Genomic DNA, 25,643 nt, shown 5'->3' with positions numbered 1-25,643 from the left:
ATTATGTGAGCCACACTTTTGCTTCCGTTTTGTGGTGCGCCTTCGCCACATAAATTCTATGCAAAATTTAATTTACCTCAGGCCAAATACTGGGCAATAATTTTTATGGCAAGCTTGCCGCGGGCTCTGCTCAACACTCAATGGGTCCACAGTTCTAGGGCTTTATGTGGCTGACATTTATAAGCTGGGCGGGGCTTTTGCTCTAATGATATTAGAGTTCGGTTGCAATGCTGACAGCACCACAAAATGTTAGCAATTTTAATGACAATGCAACAATAAATAATACCAGCATTTCAATTACCGCGAAATGGCATAAATTCGTTAATTAAACACATTGTGTGCAAGTACACATCATGTGTTAAAGTTAAAGTTTCATTACATACACCGGCATATTTCTAGATTCATTAACATCAAACGATAAAGTGAGTGCTGCAAACATGCGTCATGCAATTTGTGTATGCAACCCGAAAATGGAACTTATAAATCTAAAATAATGCAACAATATCAAATAAATTATCAAAGAAAGAGACGAAAACTCCAGTTCAAAGTTGATGCAAACATGAAATTGACATGTTTAAGTCGGTTGTTTGTGCAAGTTTGTGTTATTATTGTCGTTGTACTTTTGGTGCTGGCCAAATCGAAAGCTGCCAGCGTCGAGAATGCGGTAATTGGTGACATTCGCGATAAGTGGACCGATGATGATAGCCAGCAGCAGAAACAGGAGCAGGAGCAGCAGCAGGAGCAGCAACAGGAGCAGGAGCAGAAGCAACAGGAGCAGGAGCAGGAGCAGGAAAAGAAGCAGCTGCTGTCGTTTCCAGTTGAACAGTTGAACAGCTTAACAGCCGCGAGGCATCATCATCATCATCATCAACATCATCAGCACCCGCATCGACAGCATCTGCATCTGCATCATCATCATCATCAGCAGCAGCAACAGCAGCAACATGGCCATGGTCGGACTTACAGAGAAAATCATTACAAGGCGCTCGAATTGGAGCAGCGACGGCAGCAGCTAGGCAAGCACTCGCACTGGCTGCAGTCGACCATAAACCGGCCCCTGGCCCCGCCTACGCCTGTGCCCTTTGCTGATTATGTCAACGACGAGGAGGTCGACATCGAGCCACACAGTCAGCATGTAGGGAATCTCGACTATGGCAATAATCATTTCGATTTGGATAGCTATCAGCGATATGCGAACATCGAGCTGCCAACCAACATGGCGGCCGCCGGCGCCTCGACGCGCTCTGGACGACATCGTGGACGCCATGTGATGCCACAAAATAGCAACAACAACAACAACCAGGCGAACAATGTAATGCTGCCGCTGATCTCGGAGCTGGGCGGCAAGTATCTGCGCTCGCTGCCCGACTCCGTAGACTTTCTTCAAGATCGCCTGCATGCAACGCAGGCGCAGCGGCACTGGCCCGTCAAGAGGGAGGCCATCGTTGAGGGCGACGTCATCCTGGGCGCCCTCATGATGGTGCATTCGCGCGAGGACAGCATCACCTGTGGCCCCATCATGCCACAGGGCGGCATCCAGGCACTAGAGGCCATGCTCTACACAATTGATCGTATCAATGAGATGGATTTGCTGCCTAATATTACGCTCGGCGCCCATATTCTCGACGATTGCGACAAGGACTCGTACGGCCTGGAAATGGCTGTGGATTTCATAAAAGGTAAGAGCAATGGGACTTATATGCATATATTGTGCCCTGCACACTTTCATTCCTCAAATGTGAAGTGTATTTTGAATAATCATATACAAAGCCTACATACTACAATAGATATCTAGCACTTATATGGTTATCGATAGCGAAACGGGGAGATATATCGATAATAAAGGAAATTCAGTTAGCGACCGCGATAGGTGGATCCAAGCTTAACATTTAAAATCTCTAGCTATCATATGGTCTCTATGGTAAACGCATTTAAACATAGGGACAGACAGGTGCATGATCAGAAAAATGTAGTCAAAGATGCCTCCACAAAATTGTTAAAACCCATTTTAAGAAATGATATAAAAAACCAAAAATCTGCGGAATTTCACCTACACATCGTTGAATCCATGACGAACATAAAAAATAACAACTTTAAAGGAAACAACATACATATTTGCTGTGACTTACATTCATACGATCTGGGAAATGAATATAAAACTTAATTGTTGTGCAATTTGTGGCTTATGCAGAACTCTTTTATAAATATTAAAATCAATACTTATTTAATTACAGTTTATATAAAAACTGAGAACAAATGCAGGATTTCCTCTTTGATTGCCCACGCAATGGGAATATTTGTTGTTTCGAATATTAAGCACTTCGTTGAACCCAAGGCAAAGCTGACGCAAATACGATTTACTCGAGCGTCGAACGTTTAATTAATAAACAAAATTAATAAATAAATTAAGCGACTTCTTCGCGGCGAATATCGGAGCAGCAGCAGACGGGAACATTTAAGCCCTCTAAGCGCTTTCGTGCCCCAAAACTAATATACATAATTCCCCTAAGACAAAACGGTGTCATTTATTGAATTTTCACACACACACACACAGAAGCACACACACAGACACAGGCACACTGAGTAAGGCATCAGAAGTCCCACGTGTCAATGCGAGCGAAAATTAAGTGCGCCGCCAGAGATCAACATGGCCGGAAGTGGGCGAGGGCGTGCCGATGGATGTGAGGGCGTTGCCACATGGCTCACATATGTAAGTTGGCCCGCGTGCGGCAGTTTTGTCTGGCACTTTGCCCGTGCACATAAAGGAGGCGCATATTGCTTTTATCTGGCAATAAAGCGGCGCATGGAACAGCGACAACGACAGCTACAACGATCTATAATCAATTGCGCCAGCATGGCAAGGATTGGCTGTCGTTGGGCTTGTCCTTGCGCCAGGCCTGAACACTTTCTAATCTCCATAATTTCATTATTTATGTGCGCAACAAGGATTTATTTGAGCGACATGCCGCATAGACTAGCGGCCACATTTCTCGCATCCGACGTATGAAAAATATAATTTTCCAAGTCACTGAATTATATTGACAGGATTAGGCAACCCGCAAACTATGAGACCCTGATCTCTCTACACCCCCCAACAAGCACAAGTCATCAGCTTCGTCATTGTTGGGGAACCCATTAAGTGACCTACCCAATGGAGTTAATTAATTTGTATTTAACTACAGCTGCCGAACTGTGCTCCCTAGTGGGCGTGGCAGACTCATAAAAATAACCCCAAGCCGAATTGCATGATCTGCTTATGTCTGTCCGTGTCTGTCTGGCTGTTGGGGAATTAAATCGAACTTAGCTTAATTTAATCGAATCGAAATCGGAAGCTGGAGCTGCCAGCATCTGTTTTCTACTGCGATTATATTAATTATTTCTAGACCCCACCAGCAGCCAGCCGCATCGATGTGCGCCACAGACTACAATTGAAAGTTAGCAGCTGTGCATTTTAGAAAACAACGCACACGTCTATATTCGCATAACATAGCGCAGATATATCTGCATTTAAACACGCAACAATAAAAAGCAGATTCTAACCGCCTAAACAATACTCTAAATGCCATCGCAATATATTCCCAAAATTATTATTTTAACACATATTTAAAATGCTGCAACAAATTTAAAAAAAATAAAAAACCTGGGTGATAGATTTGCGATGCAAAATATTATTATTTTTGCAACCATGACAAAATCTTACAATACATTGACAGATAATAAATATTATCGAACTATTCTGGCAAGATTTGTGTAGTCTTCCTCTTCAGATAGGTGAACATTTCCTTTTTTTATAGGGTATACAAAGTTATCTGTGGCTGCCAAATGCAAAAAGCAGAAAACAAGACCCAAACATAAATTGCAGAAAATAAACTATTTAGTGTTTTTCGAAAAACAAACTAAGCGACAAAAATTGAATACAAATAAATTGGATTAAGCGTAAATATAGTTTCCGAAAAATAAATTAATTTAAAAAAATGTAAATATAATTACCGGGGCAACTGTAAATATGGTTCACTACGCAGTTGGCCCTGTCGACTAGAACTATTTAATGGAGCAATAAATAGCTGCACACACAAAGTTTTATAATTAAAAAATGAAACGCTGCAGAGTAAACCATAAAAAAATATATAAAAAGCGGAGAAACACAAATTTGCAAGCATCAACACAAATATGCAAATGAATGAGTGCCGTGGGGTCGTCGCGATTGAGTTGCAAGAACAAAATGACCAACTACATTGTGTGGGCTTTGCTTTTGGTCTGGGTCTGGTTTTGTATGGATGTGCTCTCCGAAGGTTTGCTCTGACTTGAGCTAGCGCTGGCAAACTTTGGCTTTTCATTTCTAACTTCGTCTGCGCCACGGGCTATTAACGATTAAGTATTAGTTATTAGTTTAGCCGCATAAAGTGGTTAGTTAAAATAACCAAGAGTTCAGAGGATGCAAACATTTTGAATATGATATTAAAATAATGCTACAAAATAAATTTACATAAAAGCAAAAACTAAATCAAAGAATTTGGTATACTTTATAATCAAAACTTCAGAGAAGGCGTTTTTAAATAAAAACAAAAGTAAACATAATAACAGTTCATTAGATAAGCTACGGATATTTCAATATCAGCAGACAAGTTATACACATAATTTAAAACATCTATATTGAAGCTTTATTATATAATTAAAAATTATATATCAATTAATATTATTTACATGTTTAAAAAGTAATGTGTATCTCTTTTAATTCTGATTTAGAATAAATTTCTAAATTAAATATTACTTAAATGTATGTATAGTAAGAATATAGTATAAATTTCAACACTAACAGTATTATGCGCCTTCTTGCTTTTGTTACAGGATCCATTAGTAACATTGACGATGCCGAATATCATTGCAACAAGACCCAAGTGCGAAAGGTGATATCGGGCGTGGTTGGTGCTGCCTCATCGGTGACATCCATACAGGTGGCCAATTTGCTGAGATTGTTTCGGATACCGCAGGTAGGTCGATGCACATGTCGTATACGTAACATTGAAAACTGGACGCTGTTCGCAGTTGGTTTTAGTTGCCTGATCGTAACTTTTGGCAGCTCTGCTAGCAAGTTGTTGGCCTCACATTGGCAGTGAAAAGTTTTTGTGGTTATAATTAAAAAGTGCACAAAATTTGTCGCAGAATGCTCAGCTGGAAATTAGTTTAACGGCCAGCACGTGGCTCCAAATTAGTTGACTTTCGAGAGGCAACAAATCAAGCAAAGTGCAGCAGCTGCACACGGGACATGTCAAGGGTACTTACAAAACTCCGTTTAAGCCTAGTACACGCTTCCATCTGTCCTGGCTCTTGTTGCCCCCGTCTGTAACTGTTTGATTCTGCGAGACATCGTGTGGCAGCAGCAAAGTCACGTCGCTTGGGAAGATTGAGTAGCCGCAGCGCTGCCCCTACGTGAGCAACTGCCAAAAGTCAATATGCGACAGTAAGCAGGTACACGGCAACAGGCAACTGCGCCTGCAAGTATGCCATAAAACGCACACGCACCACACGCACCTAGCAGCCATTCACTGCAGCCCCAAAACAGTTGCTCCGAGATGGCCATAAATCAAGCGCTGGCTTTTGATTGCTTTTCATTGGTAGTTGATGGTTGTCCTGGCCAGCAAAAACATTGTTAGCCCGGCTTCAGGGCTGCGGGCCGAGCGAGTACGAATTTTGATTTCAAATCAGGCAGGGTTTCAAGTCGAGCACGTTGATGACCACAATATACCTTTCAAGCTCATTTAATGTGCCATTTGAATGACACTCTCCAGACCCAAAGAGTGGCTCCGCCTCGACCCGAGTGCTGAAAGGTAGTTCGTTTCTGATATAAAGCTGTTGTCAAGATCTTGAGTTATAATCTAGTCAAGGGTGCCAGCCTGGCAGATTACCAGCCCTTAGCTGACGAAAACAAGGACACCCAGAAACACACACACAAGCTGCTCACTTTTTGCAAGGACCGTGCTTCACCTTCTTGCAGCGTCATACTGTGGATATTGGTCGTTAATTCCTGGCATAAATATATGATTTATATGTGCTTATAAACCAGAGCAAGGGAAGAGATTTGTTTAGATAACTGGGTTGTTACCTTTCCAAGAAGGAAGTAAGACAATATATTAAACTTGGTGCCCGCAGTTAATAAAATAGAAGTACGATATTATTCGATTTCAGGAAGCGTTATTGGGCATTAAACGATAAATATATATCTTCGGCACGCAGAAGATTTGCAGATACCTGAGAATAATAAACCTCATAAATGCTGGATTTGATAAAATATTTCTTTGGAAACAATATTTTGTTATACAAGAGCCTACTTTCGGAGCAATTTTTTCAATGGCAGCTACATGATATAGTGGTCCGATGTTGATAAGATTTTCCAAATATCGTCATAGTTGGGTCATAGTAAAACTAATAAATGTGGGGATCGATTAAGTTACCTCGTTAAAAACAAGTAAAAGGCTCTAGTCGGAAGCTTCCGATTTACATTTACATACACTTGCACAAATAAATACATTTTACCTTACGTATTTGGAAAACTCGATGTGATGTGGAGAACGATAACTAGTATATCGAATTTATTGCCTCTATCTCCTAGAGACTCTTAAATCGAGATGTTCAATCGGCGAGAATGCTTTGTGTCCTATGAGAGCTTCATATAAAGGCGGGTGTTATGGACTATACCGAGAGAACCAGGACAAATGGCTCGTCGTGGTAATTTATAACATTTTAGGAGAATGTGGTGACACTATTGCCTTTTCAAAAATCTTCCTGGAATCTTCCTTGATCCTTCACAAGAACACAGCTCAGAAAATATACGTGATGTAGGAACTTTGAATATTTATTCCAAAAAATATAATATATAATTTTTCATATTTTTTTGCTGGAATAAGCACCTCATAGACACCTGCATAATATACTCATGCCCACACGAATACCATCCTCGAATGCTATTAGCATTCACATCATTGCGAATGGAAATGCTCGAAAAAGTTTTTACTAAGCGGCGACAGTTTTCATAGCATTCAAAGAATTTCATTATCAGTCTTTAAGACTGCACAAACACTTCGTTAGTAAATTGTTGGCAGAACCGAGCAGACGCGCAGTCGAGCAGAGAGGCTCTGAGGGAGCATAGCGCATAGCCTTGATGATAATAGCACTTAATTAGAAATCAAGTAGTTAGCTAAATACCTGCCGAGCTGCACTTTGCGTTCCGCGCAACCTCCCTCCATGCTCCAGGGAAATTGTGTGAACATTTTCGTTGTGCTCAAAGTTTCGCTGAGCATTCCTTTAACGACTGCAAGTCATGTGGATTGCAATTGGCTCAATTGCCACGCCCCCCGCCGCGCCTCCATTTACCACGTTGTCAGTCACCATGCAAGCGGCGTTAATTTGCGCGTGAAATTGGATTTTAGTGGCATTGGAAGACTTTTCCCCCCATTTTACAACGGGAAAAACTTAAAGCTATGTCGGCACGGCGTGTCGGTTTTTCGGTTTTACGGTTTGATACTCACTTTGACTTTGGAGCATTGTCTGCGCTCTTGTGAATTGTGGCCTTCCCACCCTTGCAATATAAGGCAAACAGCGTCTGGAAGTGATGACAACTGTGGCACGAGTAGAAAATGATATTTAAAAAATATGTCCAGCAAAATATAAAAGTAGAAAACAGTGCGGAGTATGGTGCTAATTGGTGCTAACATTAGCAAGAAGCAAGCATATAACTGAAAATATCGCTACAATGGAACAGAAGCTATTTTTTGGCAATAAGACGACTAAATACCCTTCTAGACATACAGCGTAAAGCTATACAAATTTGTGAGGAGAACTGTGAAGCACGTTATTACTGAGTTTGCTCAGGAGGAAAAATATCAAGCAATATCTCTATTGAAATATAAGGCTAAGCGATAAGATAGCAAGTAGTACAAAATGCGCAGATATATTAATTAATACGGTATTTTATTGAATTATACTTATATCCAAAATCTATATCTGACTTTAATAATAAAAATAATATAAAAAATAATATTAATAAAAATAATATTTGATACAGAAAATGAGATTTTAAATGAGCAATAGATTAACTGAAGTAATATACAATTTGTTCGAGCTAGAAAAAAAAAGTTGTGGACGATGCCAACAACACGCGGTGTTTCCAAGCGGTCCCCCATCTAAGTACTAACCGCGCCCGACGCTGCTTAAGAGAACCGATGTATTCAGCGTGGTATGGTCGTTGGCTAATTTCGAGTGCTTAGAGCACAAACTTGTAGCTGGAATTTCAAAATCATGAGGAGTGAATTTTTGCTGCATTTAGAAATTGTTTTATGCTACAAATGTGACGTTGGGGGCTCAGCATTTGCAAGAGTCGGTCAACGAAAGCTAGAAAAGTTTCTATTTAATATATTAGGCTGAACGATAAGACGACAAGTAGTCGATAATGGGGAAAATTAAAATATTAATTTATACGGAATTCAATTATATTTGTAAAAATGTTGTAGATTAAATGTTCTGCTAGACATTGAGCTTATCGATGAAGTGGTCTAGTAAGACTTATGCAAGGAGAATGGTGAAACTAAGAAACTAAACGATGAATTTATAAACTGGAATTAAGCTTTTAATTGAAGGCCCGACGCGCAACATTTGTAAATTCGTAAGAAAATCTTATGCGCCGGTAAGTGGTAATGTGCAAGCAGGTGGAATCTTAGTTGCATTAAATAGCGACAGGGCTTCAGCTATGATGAAGTCATCAAAACGGTTTATATTTTATGTCCAATGTATCGCTTTTCGTAAAAATAGTATTAATCTGTTTTGGATAACAAAGAAATAGCTTTATTGAGATTTTGTATTAAAAGTATCTGCAATTTCCGAAGGGCAATTGCACCGAAGCAAAAAGTCTTTTCATTGCCTTCCTTGAGCATACTTTGTGACCGTTCAAAAGTGCAGAGCACACCATTTTTTTTTTGCCAGCTTCAATCAACGGCAACTGCAGCTCATTTTTTATTGCGCAATTTTGTTGTCGCTATAATGGAATAGTTTTCATCAAAATTTGCTTGTGCATCTATTTTTTGCAGGTCTCATATTTCTCAACCAGCCCGGAGCTGAGCAACAAGCAGCGCTTTGAGTATTTCTCACGCACCATTCCCTCCGACCACTACCAGGTAAAGGCCATGGTTGAGATTGTCAAGAGCATGGGATGGACCTATGTTTCGATCATCTACGAGGAAAGCAACTATGGCATCAAGGTGAGTGCAGCGCATCAACAATTTTTACTAAAAAATAAAGGGACAAGAATTTAGGCAATTTTTACACATTTTGAGCAAAACAATTTTTTATAAATATTTACTATGGCGCTAAATTCTGTTGATTAAAATGTAATATTTAAAGTTAAAAGGTATTTAAAGCATTCAAAGGGGTTAATCGATTTCGGAAGCGACTCGCCGCTTCGGTTTAGGAATATCGCGTTTCTGGAGACAGTTTTAATTCGACAGCTTCAATTCAAGTTTGTTTTATTTTTTGTTCTGTATTTTTGTTAGTTTTTGTTTTTTGTGTGACACGAAGCGTTGCATATTTGTTTTGCGGAAAGCTCTGTGCTTTTATTGCGGCACAGCAGCTGGTCGCCACTTATGCCCCGGGTGTGGCCCAACTCCGTGTGCGGTTCGTCGCGCGTTCCGCGCCAAAGTAAATTTCTATTTCTGTCTACTTGTTGTTGCAGGCATTTGAGGAACTAGAAGAGTTACTGGCACGCCATAACATTTGTATTGCCATTAAGGAGAAGCTCGTCAAGGATTCGGGAGTGGCTGAAGATATTGCATACGATAATATTGTGCAGAAGCTGCTCACGAAACCGCGCGCTAGAGGTAAGTGCAGTAACAGTAACTTCCACACAAAAAAAAAAAAAGATTTTAAATTAAATGTCAACGGAAAGCGACCAAATGCAGACATCAACATTCGCAGCACGCCGCGTGAGAGATGAGATTTTTTCGCTTCTCCAGAGGCGTGCCACGGAAATTGCACAAATTAAATCGTAACATTTTAAGCAACACGACTTTTCCTTCAATTCGTATAATCTGTAGTCGAGTCGCTTTATATACATTGACACAAGTGTATTTTATATTTATACATAAACAAATCAACTCTCATTGTAACTTAACTGATATTTATGAACACACTTTTACCAACACACTTAATATAAAGAAGTTTTGTATATCTAGCTAAACGGTTAGTCAAAATCTAAACTATTTAAGAAACAATTTTCCAAAAAAAAAAAATCTTTAATATGAAGGGAGTGCCGCCTTGGCATTTTAGACTTGGTCTGTGAACTGTGTTCAATATTTGGTCATTGTCAGCCATTTCAATAGCATTTAGTTCTTGAGTAGATCAATTCTCAAAACATTAAGATATGCTTGAAATGTTGAATGTAGGCCTGCTGGTGGACACGCAGTACGAGTTTGTTTCAAAACAACGATAGCTTGCCCTGTTTCCATGGTACTGATAAAAATTAATATCGAAATCTTCAGATTATAAGAGCTAGAGATGTATACTTTGGAATGTGATATCCACAGTTTCAGAATATTTTACTCGAAGCATTTTAGCATCTCCACACATATGGGTGCCATTGTTAAGACCTGAAAACTTAATACAAATGGGACAATAAACACCGAAGTAAATTAGGAAAGAATTTCTATTGGCATGGTGCTAAGGGAAGAAGCAGTGCAGCTTATTATTTACGCTATTGCGTAAATGTGTGAGTGTATGCACAACTTTGTGTATTTGTGTAGAAGGAAGCTAGAATGTTTGTTTTGGCGGGGTTCGGGGAATCCACTAGTCGGGCAGCCCGACCAGAGCATCAGTATTCCTTATTTCTTTATCTTATTTCTCTAGTTGCGTTTTGCAATGTTTGCCATTGCCGAGCTCCAGTTATCAGTGCCTGCAGAATCCAGCGCAGGAAATTAAAATGAAACGTCTGGCGACTTTGCAAATGATAAAATAAACTACCATGGGTACTGGCAAATTGTTGAACTGGAGCTGATTGAGTACGGCAAAAGCGGTAGAAATATAATAAATATAAACCATAAAAAATGACAATATGCCAGCAAATAGTGAAAACATGTTGATGGTATTTGCCATTTGTCAGTCTTGTTAGCTGCTTGATCAATTAAAGGTGACTCACAATTATTTAAAACTCTCTTTATTCGAGTCTCTTAGATGGTCAATTAAAGTATTATTTTGTTTCGAATTAAATTTAAAGTATCTCAATTGTTGATAATACAGATGTATTCTATGTATTCTACATGAAAATCAAATCTGAATTAACAAGGATTACCCATTTTCTTTATTTAAAGTAAACGCTTAGACGCGTTCTTATCGATATATACGAATTTATTTAAATTCAAATTAACTATTAAAATAAATTTATTTATTAATACGGAGAATAGTTTTAGTCACAATTACGAATACTTATGCTAAGTTTGGATCGAACCTAATATTTGTTTGTATTTGCTTTATTTTTAAACCAAAACTTCCTGTGGTCCGAAGTGTATAAAATCTAGCACATTTTGAACCTAGTAAACGAAAACTTTCGTCAAGATATCGTAAAATAAATAATTAGAAAAAAAAGTTTAAAACAATTCTGTACTGAATATAGTTACGCATTTGACAGTGTGTCGAGATGGTCACTTTCAAAAACCAATCGACCCTATTTACAGAATTATCGATTGCCCTTCCACCCGCAAATTAAAAGACTTTTCGTATCAGTTTGTATTCCACAATTGCCGATTCACAATATGGTTTGTAAATTAGATATTTTCAGACCGCTTCACAATATTTACTTAACCGAATATCAATAATATTCCAACCACAATTAAGCTGAGAATTACATTTGCCTTAGATTCAGCTGCAGTACACACAGAATCAATCACAAGAACCGCAAATAAATGCGAAATGTAAATTAAGCAACCAAATACTATAAACAATATCAAGATCAAATCAAAACAGCAAAAGACGACGCCGAGAGTCAAGCATTTAAAATAAATACCTTTAAAACACAGTCATTTTTTTTTTTTCGCTTGATATTTAATTAAATAAGGACACAGGCCGAGGAGTGGTCAAGGCAGGAGGCCAGCCACTGCACACTCGACAGATACTTTGTGAAAGCTCGAGAACCTTGGCCTTGCTGCCAACAAAGTGTTTGGCAGAACTTATCAAAATGCAAACAATAAGCCAGAAATTCTCGCTGTACGAGCGAGCAGCCGGCCACTTAAGCGCTCCTCGTCCACAGTCTCTGGGTTAGTTTCATTTTCAGTTTCAGTTTTTGCTTATTCTTTGTTGGGGGCTTCTAATGATAGACCAGGACGGGCAAAAACTGTCCGTTTTATTGACGCCTGTCTCTTGATGGTCAGCCGGGAGACTCGCTGCTAAGCAGCCGAGTTCCTTGGTGATGTTTCTTTCATTGTTATGACTTTCATTGTTATGGACGGACAAACTGATGCTGATGCTGCCATCTTCCGCAGTCATCCTCGCCCAACCTTTCGTTGGCTCTGTCGTGCCGACTGCAGTTGTCATTTCTTATCAGGAACAGGAGCAACGTTACCCAGCCTCAAGCTCGTTCACATTTCGCTTTTGTTTCGCGTCATACTTTTGCGTCACTGACTTCCTGGCCTGCTGTCCTTGTGGCTCCTTTCTGTAGCGGCTTGTCCTGTGCCAAACTTATCGATTGGCTTTTGTGTTGAGCTGAAAGTTAAGCGAAACTTAATCAGGCGCAGCAGCAACAGCTGCACAGAGAATACGTTAACTTGAGGACTTCTTTGTGCTTTCATTGCGTTTACACTCAAGCAGTTCCTTTGTTCTATGTGACTGGGCAGCTGAGAGCCTTCAGCTGAGAGTTTTCCATGTGGCCCATGTATATCGATGGTAATACGTTCATAATTACGGCTACTGCTTTAGCAGGATGTCAAATATGATGCATGCTCATGCAGATTTCCTTGTTAATATCTAGCATTAGACTTTAATATGCCAGTTGCATATTCGACAAAATTGAGATTAAATAGAAACAAGTAATAAAGCACGAGGACCCAACCAGGCTTGGAGAAATATCACCTAAGTCAACTGTGTTGTAATAGAAATGTATGCTATTTTTGATTAAATGCAATAAACATTTATGAAAAAAGAAAAAAAAAGAAACAAGTGAGCGGCCTTCTGGCATTCGTTGTTGTGGTGTTGTAAATGTGGAATTTGGATGTAAACTAACATCATGTCAAGACTGAAACTCTTGGGTGAAGTTGGCTAAACATGAAACTTGACAGAGTTTCTATTAAAAATGATGTTAAAGAGTAAACAGATTCTAAAAAAATGTTATTTCTATCTAAGTAAAATATATCGCTTCATAATAAACTCTGAACTCCACATAGTTGCCACTTAATAAAAAAACTGAAAATTTGCGTTTGTATGTTTATTTTGTACATTTTTTTGCGTAATAAATTTAACTAATCCGAAGCGATAAAGAGCAAAAGCTTGTAAGGCGCTTGAAAACACCCTTCTATAGGGTTCCACCCGGTGGCCGCATTACAAGGTAAACTTTACCCGCGTTGGCAGTTAAGAAAGTCGCAGTTACATATACAATTTCGAGTATAATTTTTCAAGTAACGCCCAGAACTACGAGTGGAGTAACCCCTCACATGTGTAAAATATTCGTGCGAGGGAAAATACTTTGTCAGTTTGATTAATCATCTGACGAAAAGAGCGAAATACATGAGTCGAACAGGCGCAGAGGGTATTGAATGGGACTCTGTTTGGTAAATTGCGTCAAATCACAAATCACAATAAATAATGATTGTTGAGAAACCCTTTTCGAAAGGCTCGCACCTCTCCTCTCGATGGCCAGTCAATTTTTTAACGACTACTGATGGCGCATTTATGTAAATCAACAGCAACTCGAGCGACTGGAGCGACTGTAGCGCCATCTGTTGTTCATTGGCAGTCGCTCCTGATTAATGATATGCATAAGAGCTCGTGATGGTAATTATTTTTAATATATTTCTTGGTAATCTGTAGCTGGCATTTGATTAATATTTGCAAATCAAAGCGACTTATACATACATTTCGAATACCTCAAAGCAATAAAAAATCAAGTGGAAATGCTTAAAGCAACATTGATAGACTAGAAAACACCCTGAATCTAGCTTTTAAGTAACCCACAGTCCCTGTAACCTTTGTGACCCCAATAACACATACTAGATTTCTAGTTATTATTTATCACATAAAACTAATACACTTCACAGTGTCAATGCTGCTTCTATCCGCTTATTACTTACATTTTGAATCCTTCATCATACCCTAAAGTTTCACTGTCTGCCAACAGGGTATCAAAGCGAATTGAATGAATTTTTTTTTATTATGGGCGTATGATTGACGGATTTTGCGCTGTCGCCATTTAAAATGTAGTTGAAAAGTTATTTAAAAGGGCTTTTTTTATGGTTTGCCATGTTGAATGTCCAAAAGATGTCGGCAATAAAGTATTGTAAATGTAGGGAATTCGGCGCTGGGGCTCCGAATTTAATTTTTTATGCATGCCGAGCAAAAAGATATTTATGAGTCCCCGAACAGCAATTATAAATAAGCTTTAGCTTAAGAGTTGCGTTTTTTCTAGATTCATAAATATTTTCGGTTTCATGACTTTGAAAAACTTAAAGAGACGGAAGAGGGAATATATGTTCAATACAATTTTGAAATAAAAGTGAGATTTGAATAAATTAGTGCAGATGTTTTTTCCCTGTGTAATTGACGTGAAACAATTTGTATAAATACAAGTTTCTTAGCTATCAGTAATGAAATTGTTGTGTTAGAATCAACTGATGTGAACAGCGTGGCGTCTTTTCGAGTGATACTTCGGTTTTTAGACTGACTTGGGCCAACCTGAATTATGAACCTGTCAACTGTCACAGCTTCAGGTTACTTAATATGGTTAACGTCAAAAATGTTAATAAATGAGAAATGCTGTACTCATGCATCGACTCAAAATGCAATTTGCAATCAATTTGCAGTGAAAAAGGTCGTCGCAGAATAAAATGAAATATTCAACGAATTATTTCAAATGGACACAGAAGAGTCAGAGGCCTGGCTGGCTTTCTGTATGTGAATCCGCTTACTTAATATTTAATGCAATTAAACTTAATTTTTGCACATTCTCTCTTTCTCGCACTCACTCTCTTTCCCAATCTCATTTTACGCCGCGTGTCCATTGGCATTTCGCATCGAAATTGGAAAATTGAAAATCAAACATGGAAATTTTGGCCATCGAACAGGAGCTATCATTTTTGGCTCGGATCAGGAAGTGCGGCAAGTGATGCGGGCGGTGAGGCGTGCGAATGCAACAGGCGCCTTCTCCTGGATTGGCTCCGACGGCTGGAGTGCACGAAATCTCGTCTCGGATGACTATGAGCCAGAGGCAAGTAGCAGAAACTATTAGCCTTAGATTAAATGTTGTGGTGTCAGTGCCACGCGGAAATTATGAGCGTAAATGTGCGGGAAAGTGTGATTAATGAATCGTTGGGCAAGTTGTTGATGTGCCACGCCCATAGATGAGTGATGGAGGCGTGCGGTGACATGCCACCAACTAAAAATTTATAAATGATGGCAACAAACAAAAGCACCAACCAGACAAAATGTAGCCCTACTATGATGAATTATGGTTTAATTGAAATAAATTGTGTATTGCGTATGCCTGGCACAGGGCGAGGCTTTGGCAAATTAATTTGCCACCCAAAGCCCCACAACCCTTAGTGGCAGCCGAAACTGAACTCAAATTTATTACGCATACGCAACGTGCGTCCACGTTATAATTTCTTCCTTTTGTAGGTGGAGGGTACATTGTCTGTGCAGCCGCAGGCGAATCCTGTGCGTGGCTTCGAGGAATATTTTCTTAACCTGACCGTGGAGAATAACCAGCGCAATCCCTGGTTTGTGGGTACGCAAAATTCCTTTGCCTTTTCCTTTGTTCAGCCTGGGGAGCTTTTGTTAATTACTCGAACTCACATTCCAGAATTCTGGGAGGACCATTTCCAATGTCGCTATCCGGGCAGCACCAGCACACCGTACAACAACTACACCCGTACCTGCACCACCAAGGAACGCCTATCCCGGCAGAATACCGACTTTGAGGATCAACTGCAGTTCGTTAGCGATGCGGTGATGGCATTTGCCTATGCCTTGAGGTAAGCTCAACCCAAAGCACACACATCCGTGCAATAAGCCAGCCAATAGCTGTTTACAACTGCCCCAATCCTCGCAGGGACATGCATCGCGATTTGTGCGGCGGTCGTCCGTCCCTCTGCGATGCCATGAAGCCGACCAAGGGTGCTGATTTGCTCAAATATTTGCGCAAGGTTCAATTCAAGGGTAAGTTGAGTAATCGCAAAGTCAAATTTACGGGTACATTTACTAATTACGAGCTTGTGTGTGCCAAAGAAGCAAAGCGTGAGGGCAGCAAAACAAATAAATTGATATCGATTTATATATCAAATAGCCCCAAGCAAATACAGAACGATTAAATTTCTGTTCAACTGTTAAATCAAATGAATATTACATATTAATTTATCAGTGGTTCGAAAAAAATATCACAAATTGAATGAAGGCGTAAATGGGAATTATTGAGAAAATATGCGGTTTTGCAATTAATTTATTTAAATGTTAAAATTAATAAATATTTGAATTTTAACAAACCGCTTGAATAAAAACTTAAATAAATTAATATTTAGTAAATTCTTTTCTGAATACTACTTTATTAAAAGAACAATTGAATAATGACATCAGATTAATTTAAGGAAAATAGAGGAAATTTTCTATATACTTTTATCTATCCCTAGTAATATCACTATTAATAATAGTTGTATTAAATATTTACCATCATTGTGTAGGTCTTTAAAATTATTTTCAATATTTACGAGGATTTGAGAATAATTTGATTAATGAGTATATATTCTCTATATCATTATTGGTATCAATATTATTTGATTTTCATTATTTACCATCATTGTCTCTATTAGAGATCTTTAATGAATTTCCTCATGAACACTACCTATTTTTTTATGAATTTATTTTATAATTTATAATAGCTCAAAGGAACAGAAAAAGTTTTGTTCGATTTACATTTAGTATCAATAAATTCGATATATATTTCGATACGTATTTTTGATGTCGGTATAGATAATAATTGATTTTCAAATTTATTATCAAAAAGTTTGTTTCGGAGATCTTTAATGAATTCTTTCCTGAATATTGCTAATTATTTTTATAATTATTATTAATAAGAGAGAAAATGATTTTGAATTTACTTTTAATTTGACTTTCAAAATACACTAGAACCATCATAGTTTTTGTCAGACATTTAAAATTAATTAATTTAGAGTACGTCCATTACGTGGGCTTAAATTTCCAACCAATACACTCGGATATGATGTTTGCTTTAGCCGCCCCTGCTACTTCTACTCATTTTGATTTCAGTCCCGTTTACGCTTCGCGTATAAGTACTACGCATACTCATGACGGCAGACTACATAATTACAAAATTACTCTTTAGACTTTATGCTCATGGTATGCTCTTAGTAAATCTCTGGAATATATGTGTATATAAATTAAGATTTAAATGATAGTCCTCGCGGATTATCTATATTTAACTTTATTTGGGTAATAATAAATTTTGAAACACTACGCGCGAAGTCTCTGGGCCGATGTGCCTCAGTGAAAGCCGCATTAAAAACTAAATTTACAAAAGATTGATCAAAAATACCTAAGCTATTGTGTGCTTTCACAACGGCCGCTAGAATGCTTAGCTTGCGCCTCGTGCGCTGCCGTCGTGCAAGAACATCCGGCCCAGAGCTATGTCAGCATCTGCGGCTGGTGTTATGTTGCATTTTGCTGACCTCTGTTAGCTCGTAAGAACATTCGGCTCAGTGCTATATCAGCATGTGGAGCTGGTGTCGCTGACCTCTGTTAACTTATATATATCAATTACTATCAGTAACTATGTTAAGGGCCAATGAGGAGGCATGGATATAGCGATTGAAATACAATTTAAACAACTAAAAGTTCTTTGGAAAGCTGCATAATTCAAGCGGTTGGTAAAACATTTAACGAAAGTTTTATAGGATGACTTGGATGACGGCTTCTGGTTTTGGTTTTTGTTTAAGTGTGTGAGTGTGTGTCAATGTCGCAAGTGTTGCGCAAATAATTTAAGTGGTTATATCCAAGGCGCACAGTGGGTATTCCTGCAGCCGTCGTAGTCATAGTCATAGCTGTGCCCACAATGCGCATTGGCCATGCTTTCGAGTGGAAAATTGACTTGCTTGTCATCGTCATTGAACTCAATTTGAAATTCAATAAATTATACAAGAAAGCCCAGCCTAGGCCAGGCCAGCACAGCAGCCAGCAGCAGCAGGCAATCCGCCGACTGACGCAAAACGCGCAAATTGTCAATTTTCTGATAAGCTGAAGCCTGCTCGAGCTTTGGGCTGTGGGTTCACGGTTCTGATTCTGGTCATGGTTCTGGTGCTGGGCGTCAAGCCATAAACGCATTTAACCCCGAACATTTATTGTGTGCAGGCCTCAGCGGCGATGATTTTCGCTTCGACGGCAACGGCGACGGACCCGCGCGCTATAACATCATCCACTTCAAGCAGTCTGTGGCGGGTCAGTACCGCTGGGTCAAGGTGGGCGAGTACTACGAGGGCGAACTACGCCTGAACATGTCCGGTAAGTAGACACCACTCAACAGGTGGTACTCACAGCCAGGTGCAACTTATGCTGATTCGTTTGCACACTCCAGAGGTAAAGTTCAAGCTGTTGCATCCCAAGCCACCGGAATCCGTTTGCAGTCTGCCCTGCGAGCGTGGTCAGGCCAAGAGATACGTTGAGGGCGAGAGCTGTTGTTGGCACTGTTTCAATTGTACGACTTATCAAGTAAGTGAAACTCCCCCTTTCTTCCTTTGAAAGCAACTCTAATGTAATGCATTCAGCTGGTCGCTTGTTTTGAGCTTATGGGAAACTGGGGCTTGCCGCAAGCAAGTGGCGCAAAATTCGTAATTTATTTGCAAGGCTTTTGTCCTGATTGAAATGTAATGTAGTGAATTATTGTGAGAACTAGAGCATGAATAGATTCTATGCTCAATGTCCAGGACCATAAAAAATGCACACTATGCGAAGAGTGTGGCATGAAAGGCATGTCATTAAATTCATTCAGAAAACGAGCTGCATCATTCATTTAACGTGAACAACATTAGGGGTATTCAATGAATTTCACAGAAAAGAGCACTCTAAAAACACTGAAATGTCAATTTTTTTTTTGCATAAATGTATAACAAGTTTACAGTTTATTTAAGTTTAACTCAATACGCAGACAAGTTTTAATTTAGAAAGTCCCAATACGCTTTTTATTACTATAGAGATTAACTTTCAAAGTGATTGCTCGGCTTTTCCATTTTCATATGTAATCTTGTAATGTACATTTTTGCTTCTTGTATACCCTGTACTCAGGCAATTAATTAGCATTGGCGCATTGAATTTTATCAAACGTATGATATCGGAAGTATTGCCATTAACAGATCAATAATAGTCGATTACCAATAAATAAGGTTAAAATCTTGGTTCTTGCGCATCATGCATAGATATATTTCATTAAAATATTGTTTGCTCCCCATTAAAATCTTCTGATTACCGTTTAATTGATACAATGATTTTGTGCAAATGCATGTACAAGGCAAAAGGAAGTATCTCCGTTCCAATAAAGATTATATATATTAATGGACGGCATCAATAGTCGAGTCGATAACAGAATCTATAAGAGCTGGACACTTGACTTTAAATTTTTTGTTGTTTAATTATAATTATTGGTAAGGCAAAGGAGTGTGTAGCGGAAGCTGCATTTGTAACTATCGTCTCGGTATCACATAAGGTATGATAAAGCTGCTTAGATTGAAGGTAGGGTATCTTCTAGTCTTGAACTCACAACTGAAGTACTCTGACTTGCTTTCAGTTACGTGCCAGCAGTTAAGCTCATTATGCTGTATATTTGTGATTTTTATTTCACCCATTATTTATTTCTCTGGCTCCTCATTCAGTTCTTAATGCAACAGATTCGGGCAGTGCGCCGTTAATTACCAATTGCGCATAATTTAATAGTTGTATCTTATTTTCAATTTTCGCGAATTGCAGATACGGCATCCGGTTGATGAAACTCACTGCCTCGTTTGCAAACTGGGCACGCTGCCCGATGCCCACAAGCAGTACTGTCGTCCCATACCGGAGGTTTACCTTAGACCCGAGTCCGCTTGGGCCATTGGCGCCATGGCGTTCAGTGCGACAGGCATATTGATAACCTTCTTTGTCGTGGGCGTGTTTGTCAGGTGAGTTTTCGTCTGTGCATGTTTTTGTGTAACTGAATCTATGTGACTTTAATTGAGTTCTCTGTGTGACCAAATGTAAGGTGTGCGCGTGTGTGTGTGTGTTTGTGGCAAGTAACAACTTGTATGTATTTACGCCAGTTGCAAAAACTCAAGTTCGTTTAATTGGCAGTGCATTGGCATTGTTATTTATATAACTATTATAACTTTGTACTCTCTCGCTCTTTCGCCCAACCATCTTCCGTCCAGGCACAACGACACGCCCATTGTGCGCGCATCTGGTCGTGAGCTGAGCTATATACTCCTGGCTGGCATATTTATGTGCTATGGCGTAACCTTTGCCCTCGTGCTGAAGCCAACGAATATTGTCTGCGCCATTCAGCGGTAAGTGTGTGCGATTGTGTGAGTGCAGCTATCGTGTCAAACTATCTGGTCATGTCCCATGCTTGCAGCTTTAGCGTGGGCTTCTGCTTCACGGTCGTCTATGCCGCATTGTTGACCAAAACGAATCGCATAGCGCGCATCTTCAAGGCTGGCAAACAGTCAGCCAAACGGCCCTCATTCATTAGCCCAAAATCGCAGCTGGTGATTTGCACGTGCCTAGTCTCTGTGCAGGTAGGTGAAGGATCTCTCTCCACGCTCATGCAGCACCCATTAAGCTTAACTTTGCGATGCGCTCTTTTTGCAGATACTCATTAATGGCGTTTGGATGGTAATTGCCCCATCACATGCTATGCATCATTATCCGACACGCGAGGATAATTTGCTGGTGTGCGACTCCTACATAGATGCCTCCTACATGATTGCGTTCTTCTATCCCATTCTCCTGATTGTGGTGTGCACCGTTTATGCTGTGCTTACCCGCAAGATACCCGAGGCTTTCAATGAATCTAAGCATATCGGTGAGTCGTCTATATAATTATGTTGATTTTTAATATATTCCAGCATATATTTTCTATTAACAGCAAGAAGTAATATAACTTAACTTTAATGTATTTTGATGCTGTATCTTTAAATTTAGATACAGTAACACGATACGATATTTGAGATAGAGCTTAATTGCAGTTGCTTGAAATATTTATAGTATTTAAGGTTTCATTTTTTTTCTACAGCGATATTTTATTTCGGTAGCCTGTCGTAGACGTAAAAAATACAAACATTTTCAATTCGAACTCAGTTGAAAAACTTTAAAATAATACAAATCTGTAAGGACTTGCGCAAGCCATGATCATATATAAAAATCACAAAAACTAAAAGAAAAAACTGACAAGCTTCAAAAACTGCTTAAAAAATGTTAACAACAATAAAGAAAGAGACAATGCAAAGTATTGACAGCATTTTTTTAAAGTGTTAAGAATACGTTCAACAAAAATTACAATCTAATCAGAACTATACAAACTAAAAACAAATATAAACAAGAAAGGGTTCAGTTTTTTTTGGGTTTCTTTTAAACTTATCGTTTATTGTTCGCTAGTTGAAAAATGATGTACATCTTTGGTTTTTAAATTGTACTATTTACAAATTTAAATTCTTGCAACTAACAAGCTTGAAGTCAGAGTCAAATTAAAGTTTAAAATGCTGTACTTAAGTTGTAAGAGTGAGTTCCTTGCATCTATTATGAATAGAATGCTTTTGATGTATATTTCAATAAGATGAGATTTTAATCGATTTTGGCATTAATGTGCTCTGCATCCATTGAATCACTCCAGGCTTCACCATGTACACCACCTGCGTCATTTGGCTGGCCTTTGTGCCACTGTACTTTGGAACCGCCAATCACGTGCCGCTGCGAATAACGAGCATGTCGGTGACAATTAGCCTGTCCGCCAGCGTGACGATTGCGTGTCTGTTCTCTCCAAAGGTAAGATGAGTGGCTATTAATAATTTATACGTCGTCTGAAAAAGCGCGAATCGATTGCCACGTTGGCCGCCCATTTATTGCTTATCTTTCCTATTAATAATTGAGGTATTTTGTTTCCAATCTGATCCCGTGCTGATTACATTTACAATTCCCTTAAGCGCTTTCTTGGATAAAGCTTACCCAGGCACATCGTGTTGCATTATTGAAGCGTCCAACTTAGTAGCTTTAAGTGTCAACAGACAAAAGTGCAAGCACTGTGCAATGAACTCCAAACTAGTGTCCGCCTCTTCTCACTATGCTCACTGCCTTTGACCAGGAGTTCATGACATTTCCACAACATTTTTAATAATGCTTCATTATTAGCCATTAAATTGCGGCGAACCGCAAGACGAGCTTTATATCTTTAGCAATTTATGACTGTTGGGGGCCAAGAATTTGGCACTAGGTGGGGATTAGCGGAGGATTTGGCTTGAGTTGGCTGCACTCTGCGCATAAAAGTTCACTAACAACTTTCTTGGACAGTTTCGGAGATTTACAACTTACTTGGCCCAAAGGCGCACTTCGTTAAAATTGTAACATTTAGTTGACATCTTAAAGTTTGCCATTAAATGCCGAACTTGGGATTCACTTTGGGTTTTTTTCTTGCTGTTTGAGCTGCACAAAAAATTACTTTAGATGTCCTTAGGCTTGCTCTCTTGTCAAACAAATTAGTGCATATGTAGATTAGTCGAGGGTGCCGAGCTGATATAGCAAATGCCCTAACTTATATATATATATATATATATATATATATATATATATATATATATAATATTAAAATAACTGAACTCGCTGTCCGCTTACAGTACGTAAAATTTTGAATAGCTAGCATCCTAGATGTAGATGGCGCAAATAATTTACATAAAGAAACTTCCTTTAACTCTGCATCTTTGAACTTTGCCTTAAGAGCTCCTTTGTTGGGCAGCAATTCCCAACTAGTTATCATAAAACGTTTCTACCGTGCAATAAATACTAAGCGCAGTTGTCGTTATTAACCAGCACAATGAAGGGTTCTGGGCCCACATAGCTATCAGGTGTCACATAATGCACACTTTCCTTTACACTAACAGCCACAACCAAGCCAAGACGTACACACACATGTTTTCACGCAGGTGGCTGCCATAAACACCTCAAGCCATAAAAATGCAATTTAGTATTTGCTGTTTTGCCAACTACAAAAGAGACCACAGCAAATAGTCCAGCACAAAGCAACTGGGATCACTGAACTAAGGCAACAAACCAGATCCAAGCCATGGAGCTGGCTGCCCGACGCGTCGCGATGCCCCCTTGGGGCGGGGCACACAAGTGGGGGCAGGCTTGTAAGCAACTTCCGACCACCATTTGCTGGCGAGTCGGAGCTGCCTTTTTGTGTATTTCTTTGCCTGGTGCCGGGTGCCGGGTGCCGAGTGCCGTGTGCCGTCTCCGTCCGAGTTAGCGTCCGGCTGTGCTGCTTCCTGTACCGTGTTCCGTTGTTTGTTTGTAGAAGAAAAACAATAACAAGCGGCGGCAAATGGCTGGCAAACAATGTCACACCATACCGGAAATGGCAGCGCGTTACGTAACGCAAGAGCTTAACGTTACGTTGAGCCTCGGCTAAGGCCAGCGAGGAGCGTTGACAATTTAATGGCCTGGAATTGTTGAACGCCGTCTCAGTGTCAGTGGCCTTTGATAATAATTACCGCGACCGCAAAAAACGGCATATTACTAATGGCGCCAGTATTCCAGCCTTGTTGGGGGCGTGTCGTAGCGTAAGTCGTAAATAGGGGACGTACAATGGGGCGTATGATTAATGAAGGGCCCCAGTAAATGTGGGCCAATTTAAGTTGTAACTGTTCCTGTTACAAGCTTGTCTTTGTACTGACTCGCTTTCCACTTCTCATTCTCTTAACACTCAGCTCTACATAATACTTGTTCGACCTGAGCGTAATGTGCGCCAAAGCATGATGCCCCCGCGTTATGGCAACATGCATCGCACCGCGGGCACTGGCCCATCCTCAATGATGGCCGCTGCGGTTGTGACTGCCGCCACCTGTGCACAGGAGGAGAAATTACAAAAACATATCACGCCCACTGAAACAGGTAGGTACCCGAACCCGTCTCTTGCCCGGCCCATCAAAAATGTGTGGCGATCTTTTGCAGAGCACTCGATTAAGGCGAAAAAATTGTGCGAAATGGCCACACAAACGATTGCGTTATCCAGCATATTTGCGTCCCTTGACTGCAATACTTACAACCAAATTCCGTATGCCGATCAATACGTGCCAAATAATACAACCACGGTCACGCCCACTGCCAATGGCAGTGGCACTGAGCCAACCGACGAGCAGGTTGTGGCCAACAACAACAAAATCAATCAGCAGCAGCATGGCCAGGCCAATGTTGTTGTGGTAGTCAGCACGGCCAACAAGCACATGGCCAGCAGTCCATTAGCAACACCAACTGCACCAACACCAACAGCAGCAGCAGCAACAGCAACAGCAATAGCAGAAACAACAGCAACAGTAGCAACAACAACAACAGCGACAACGGCATCAACGGTTTCGGTTAGCGCAACGGATGCAACATCCGCAACGGAAGTTGTGCCCACGGCCACATCAAACGGCAGCAGACGAGCACCGGTGCTGCAGACCAATTTATAGCTAAACGCACAGCAACTGCAACAGCAGCTGCTAAAGGAGCAGCAACGCCAGCAACAGGAACAGCAGCAGCAGCAACTTGAGTTTTTCAATCCAGCTCAAGCGGATCAAGCACAACTGGCAGCGAGTGAAGTTGCCGCCAGCAACCACCATGGCAGCGATGTTGCAAGCACTGGCAGTAGTAACGGAAGTGCCACAACGATCGGCAACGGAAGCGGCAAGAAGCGTTCCGCGATTCCAGTTTGAGCTGTGGTCAGCCATAGGCCGCAGCTAAAGGATGAGTGAGGGTATCTTTAGATAGAAATCTTAAAATGCATACAGAGTGATCTAAAGACAGGGAATGCAAGGTTGATAAGAAGAGTATTATTTTGTGTCATCATCATTTGTTTGAAAGGTTGTATATTCAGAAATAAAAAAAAGAGGATATTATTTATATATACATTTTTTTTTTATTAAATATTTTCTTTTGCTAAATATCTCAAATTTGTATAAAAATTAATATATATTAAAGTTTAAAGTTTTAGTTTTTATGGATTTATATATTTTGTTTTTATATTTTTAACTTAAATGTTGTTGTTTGCTTTAGCGATAAATAAATTACATTTCTATCGAATAAGATTTTATTACTTTTCATACTTTTTATGGCTTATTTTCTTTCGCTGATTCATTAAGCTTGAAGCATTTAAAGCTTTTTTTTGGTCGCTTATA

General features: G+C 39.7%; 1 protein-coding gene across 1 annotated transcript; it reads left to right on the top strand.

Moving 5' to 3' along the window:
• Positions 1-559: 559 nt before the first annotated feature.
• LOC115762134 (metabotropic glutamate receptor 2) lies at positions 560-24,761 on the top strand (the record flags this gene model as incomplete). The annotated part of the gene is made up of 18 exons (XM_030704244.1): positions 560-664; positions 926-1,679; positions 4,849-4,991; positions 9,081-9,251; positions 9,722-9,866; positions 15,309-15,451; positions 15,862-15,970; positions 16,046-16,217; positions 16,295-16,401; positions 18,604-18,753; positions 18,827-18,960; positions 20,212-20,402; positions 20,649-20,783; positions 20,852-21,014; positions 21,088-21,301; positions 22,109-22,260; positions 24,195-24,378; positions 24,439-24,761. Coding segments are annotated over exons 1-18 (3,495 nt in total), but the record flags the coding sequence as incomplete, so codon positions are not given.
• Positions 24,762-25,643: the final 882 nt, after the last annotated feature.

The sequence above is a fragment of the Drosophila novamexicana genome, unplaced genomic scaffold (genome assembly GCF_003285875.2).
Source record: "Drosophila novamexicana strain 15010-1031.04,08,12 unplaced genomic scaffold, DnovRS2.1 tig00000008-arrow-pilon, whole genome shotgun sequence".
In the NCBI taxonomy this organism is placed as follows: domain Eukaryota; kingdom Metazoa; phylum Arthropoda; class Insecta; order Diptera; family Drosophilidae; genus Drosophila; species Drosophila novamexicana.
Note: the sequence above shows the minus strand (reverse complement) of the source record. Positions and strands in the feature narration are given on the sequence as shown.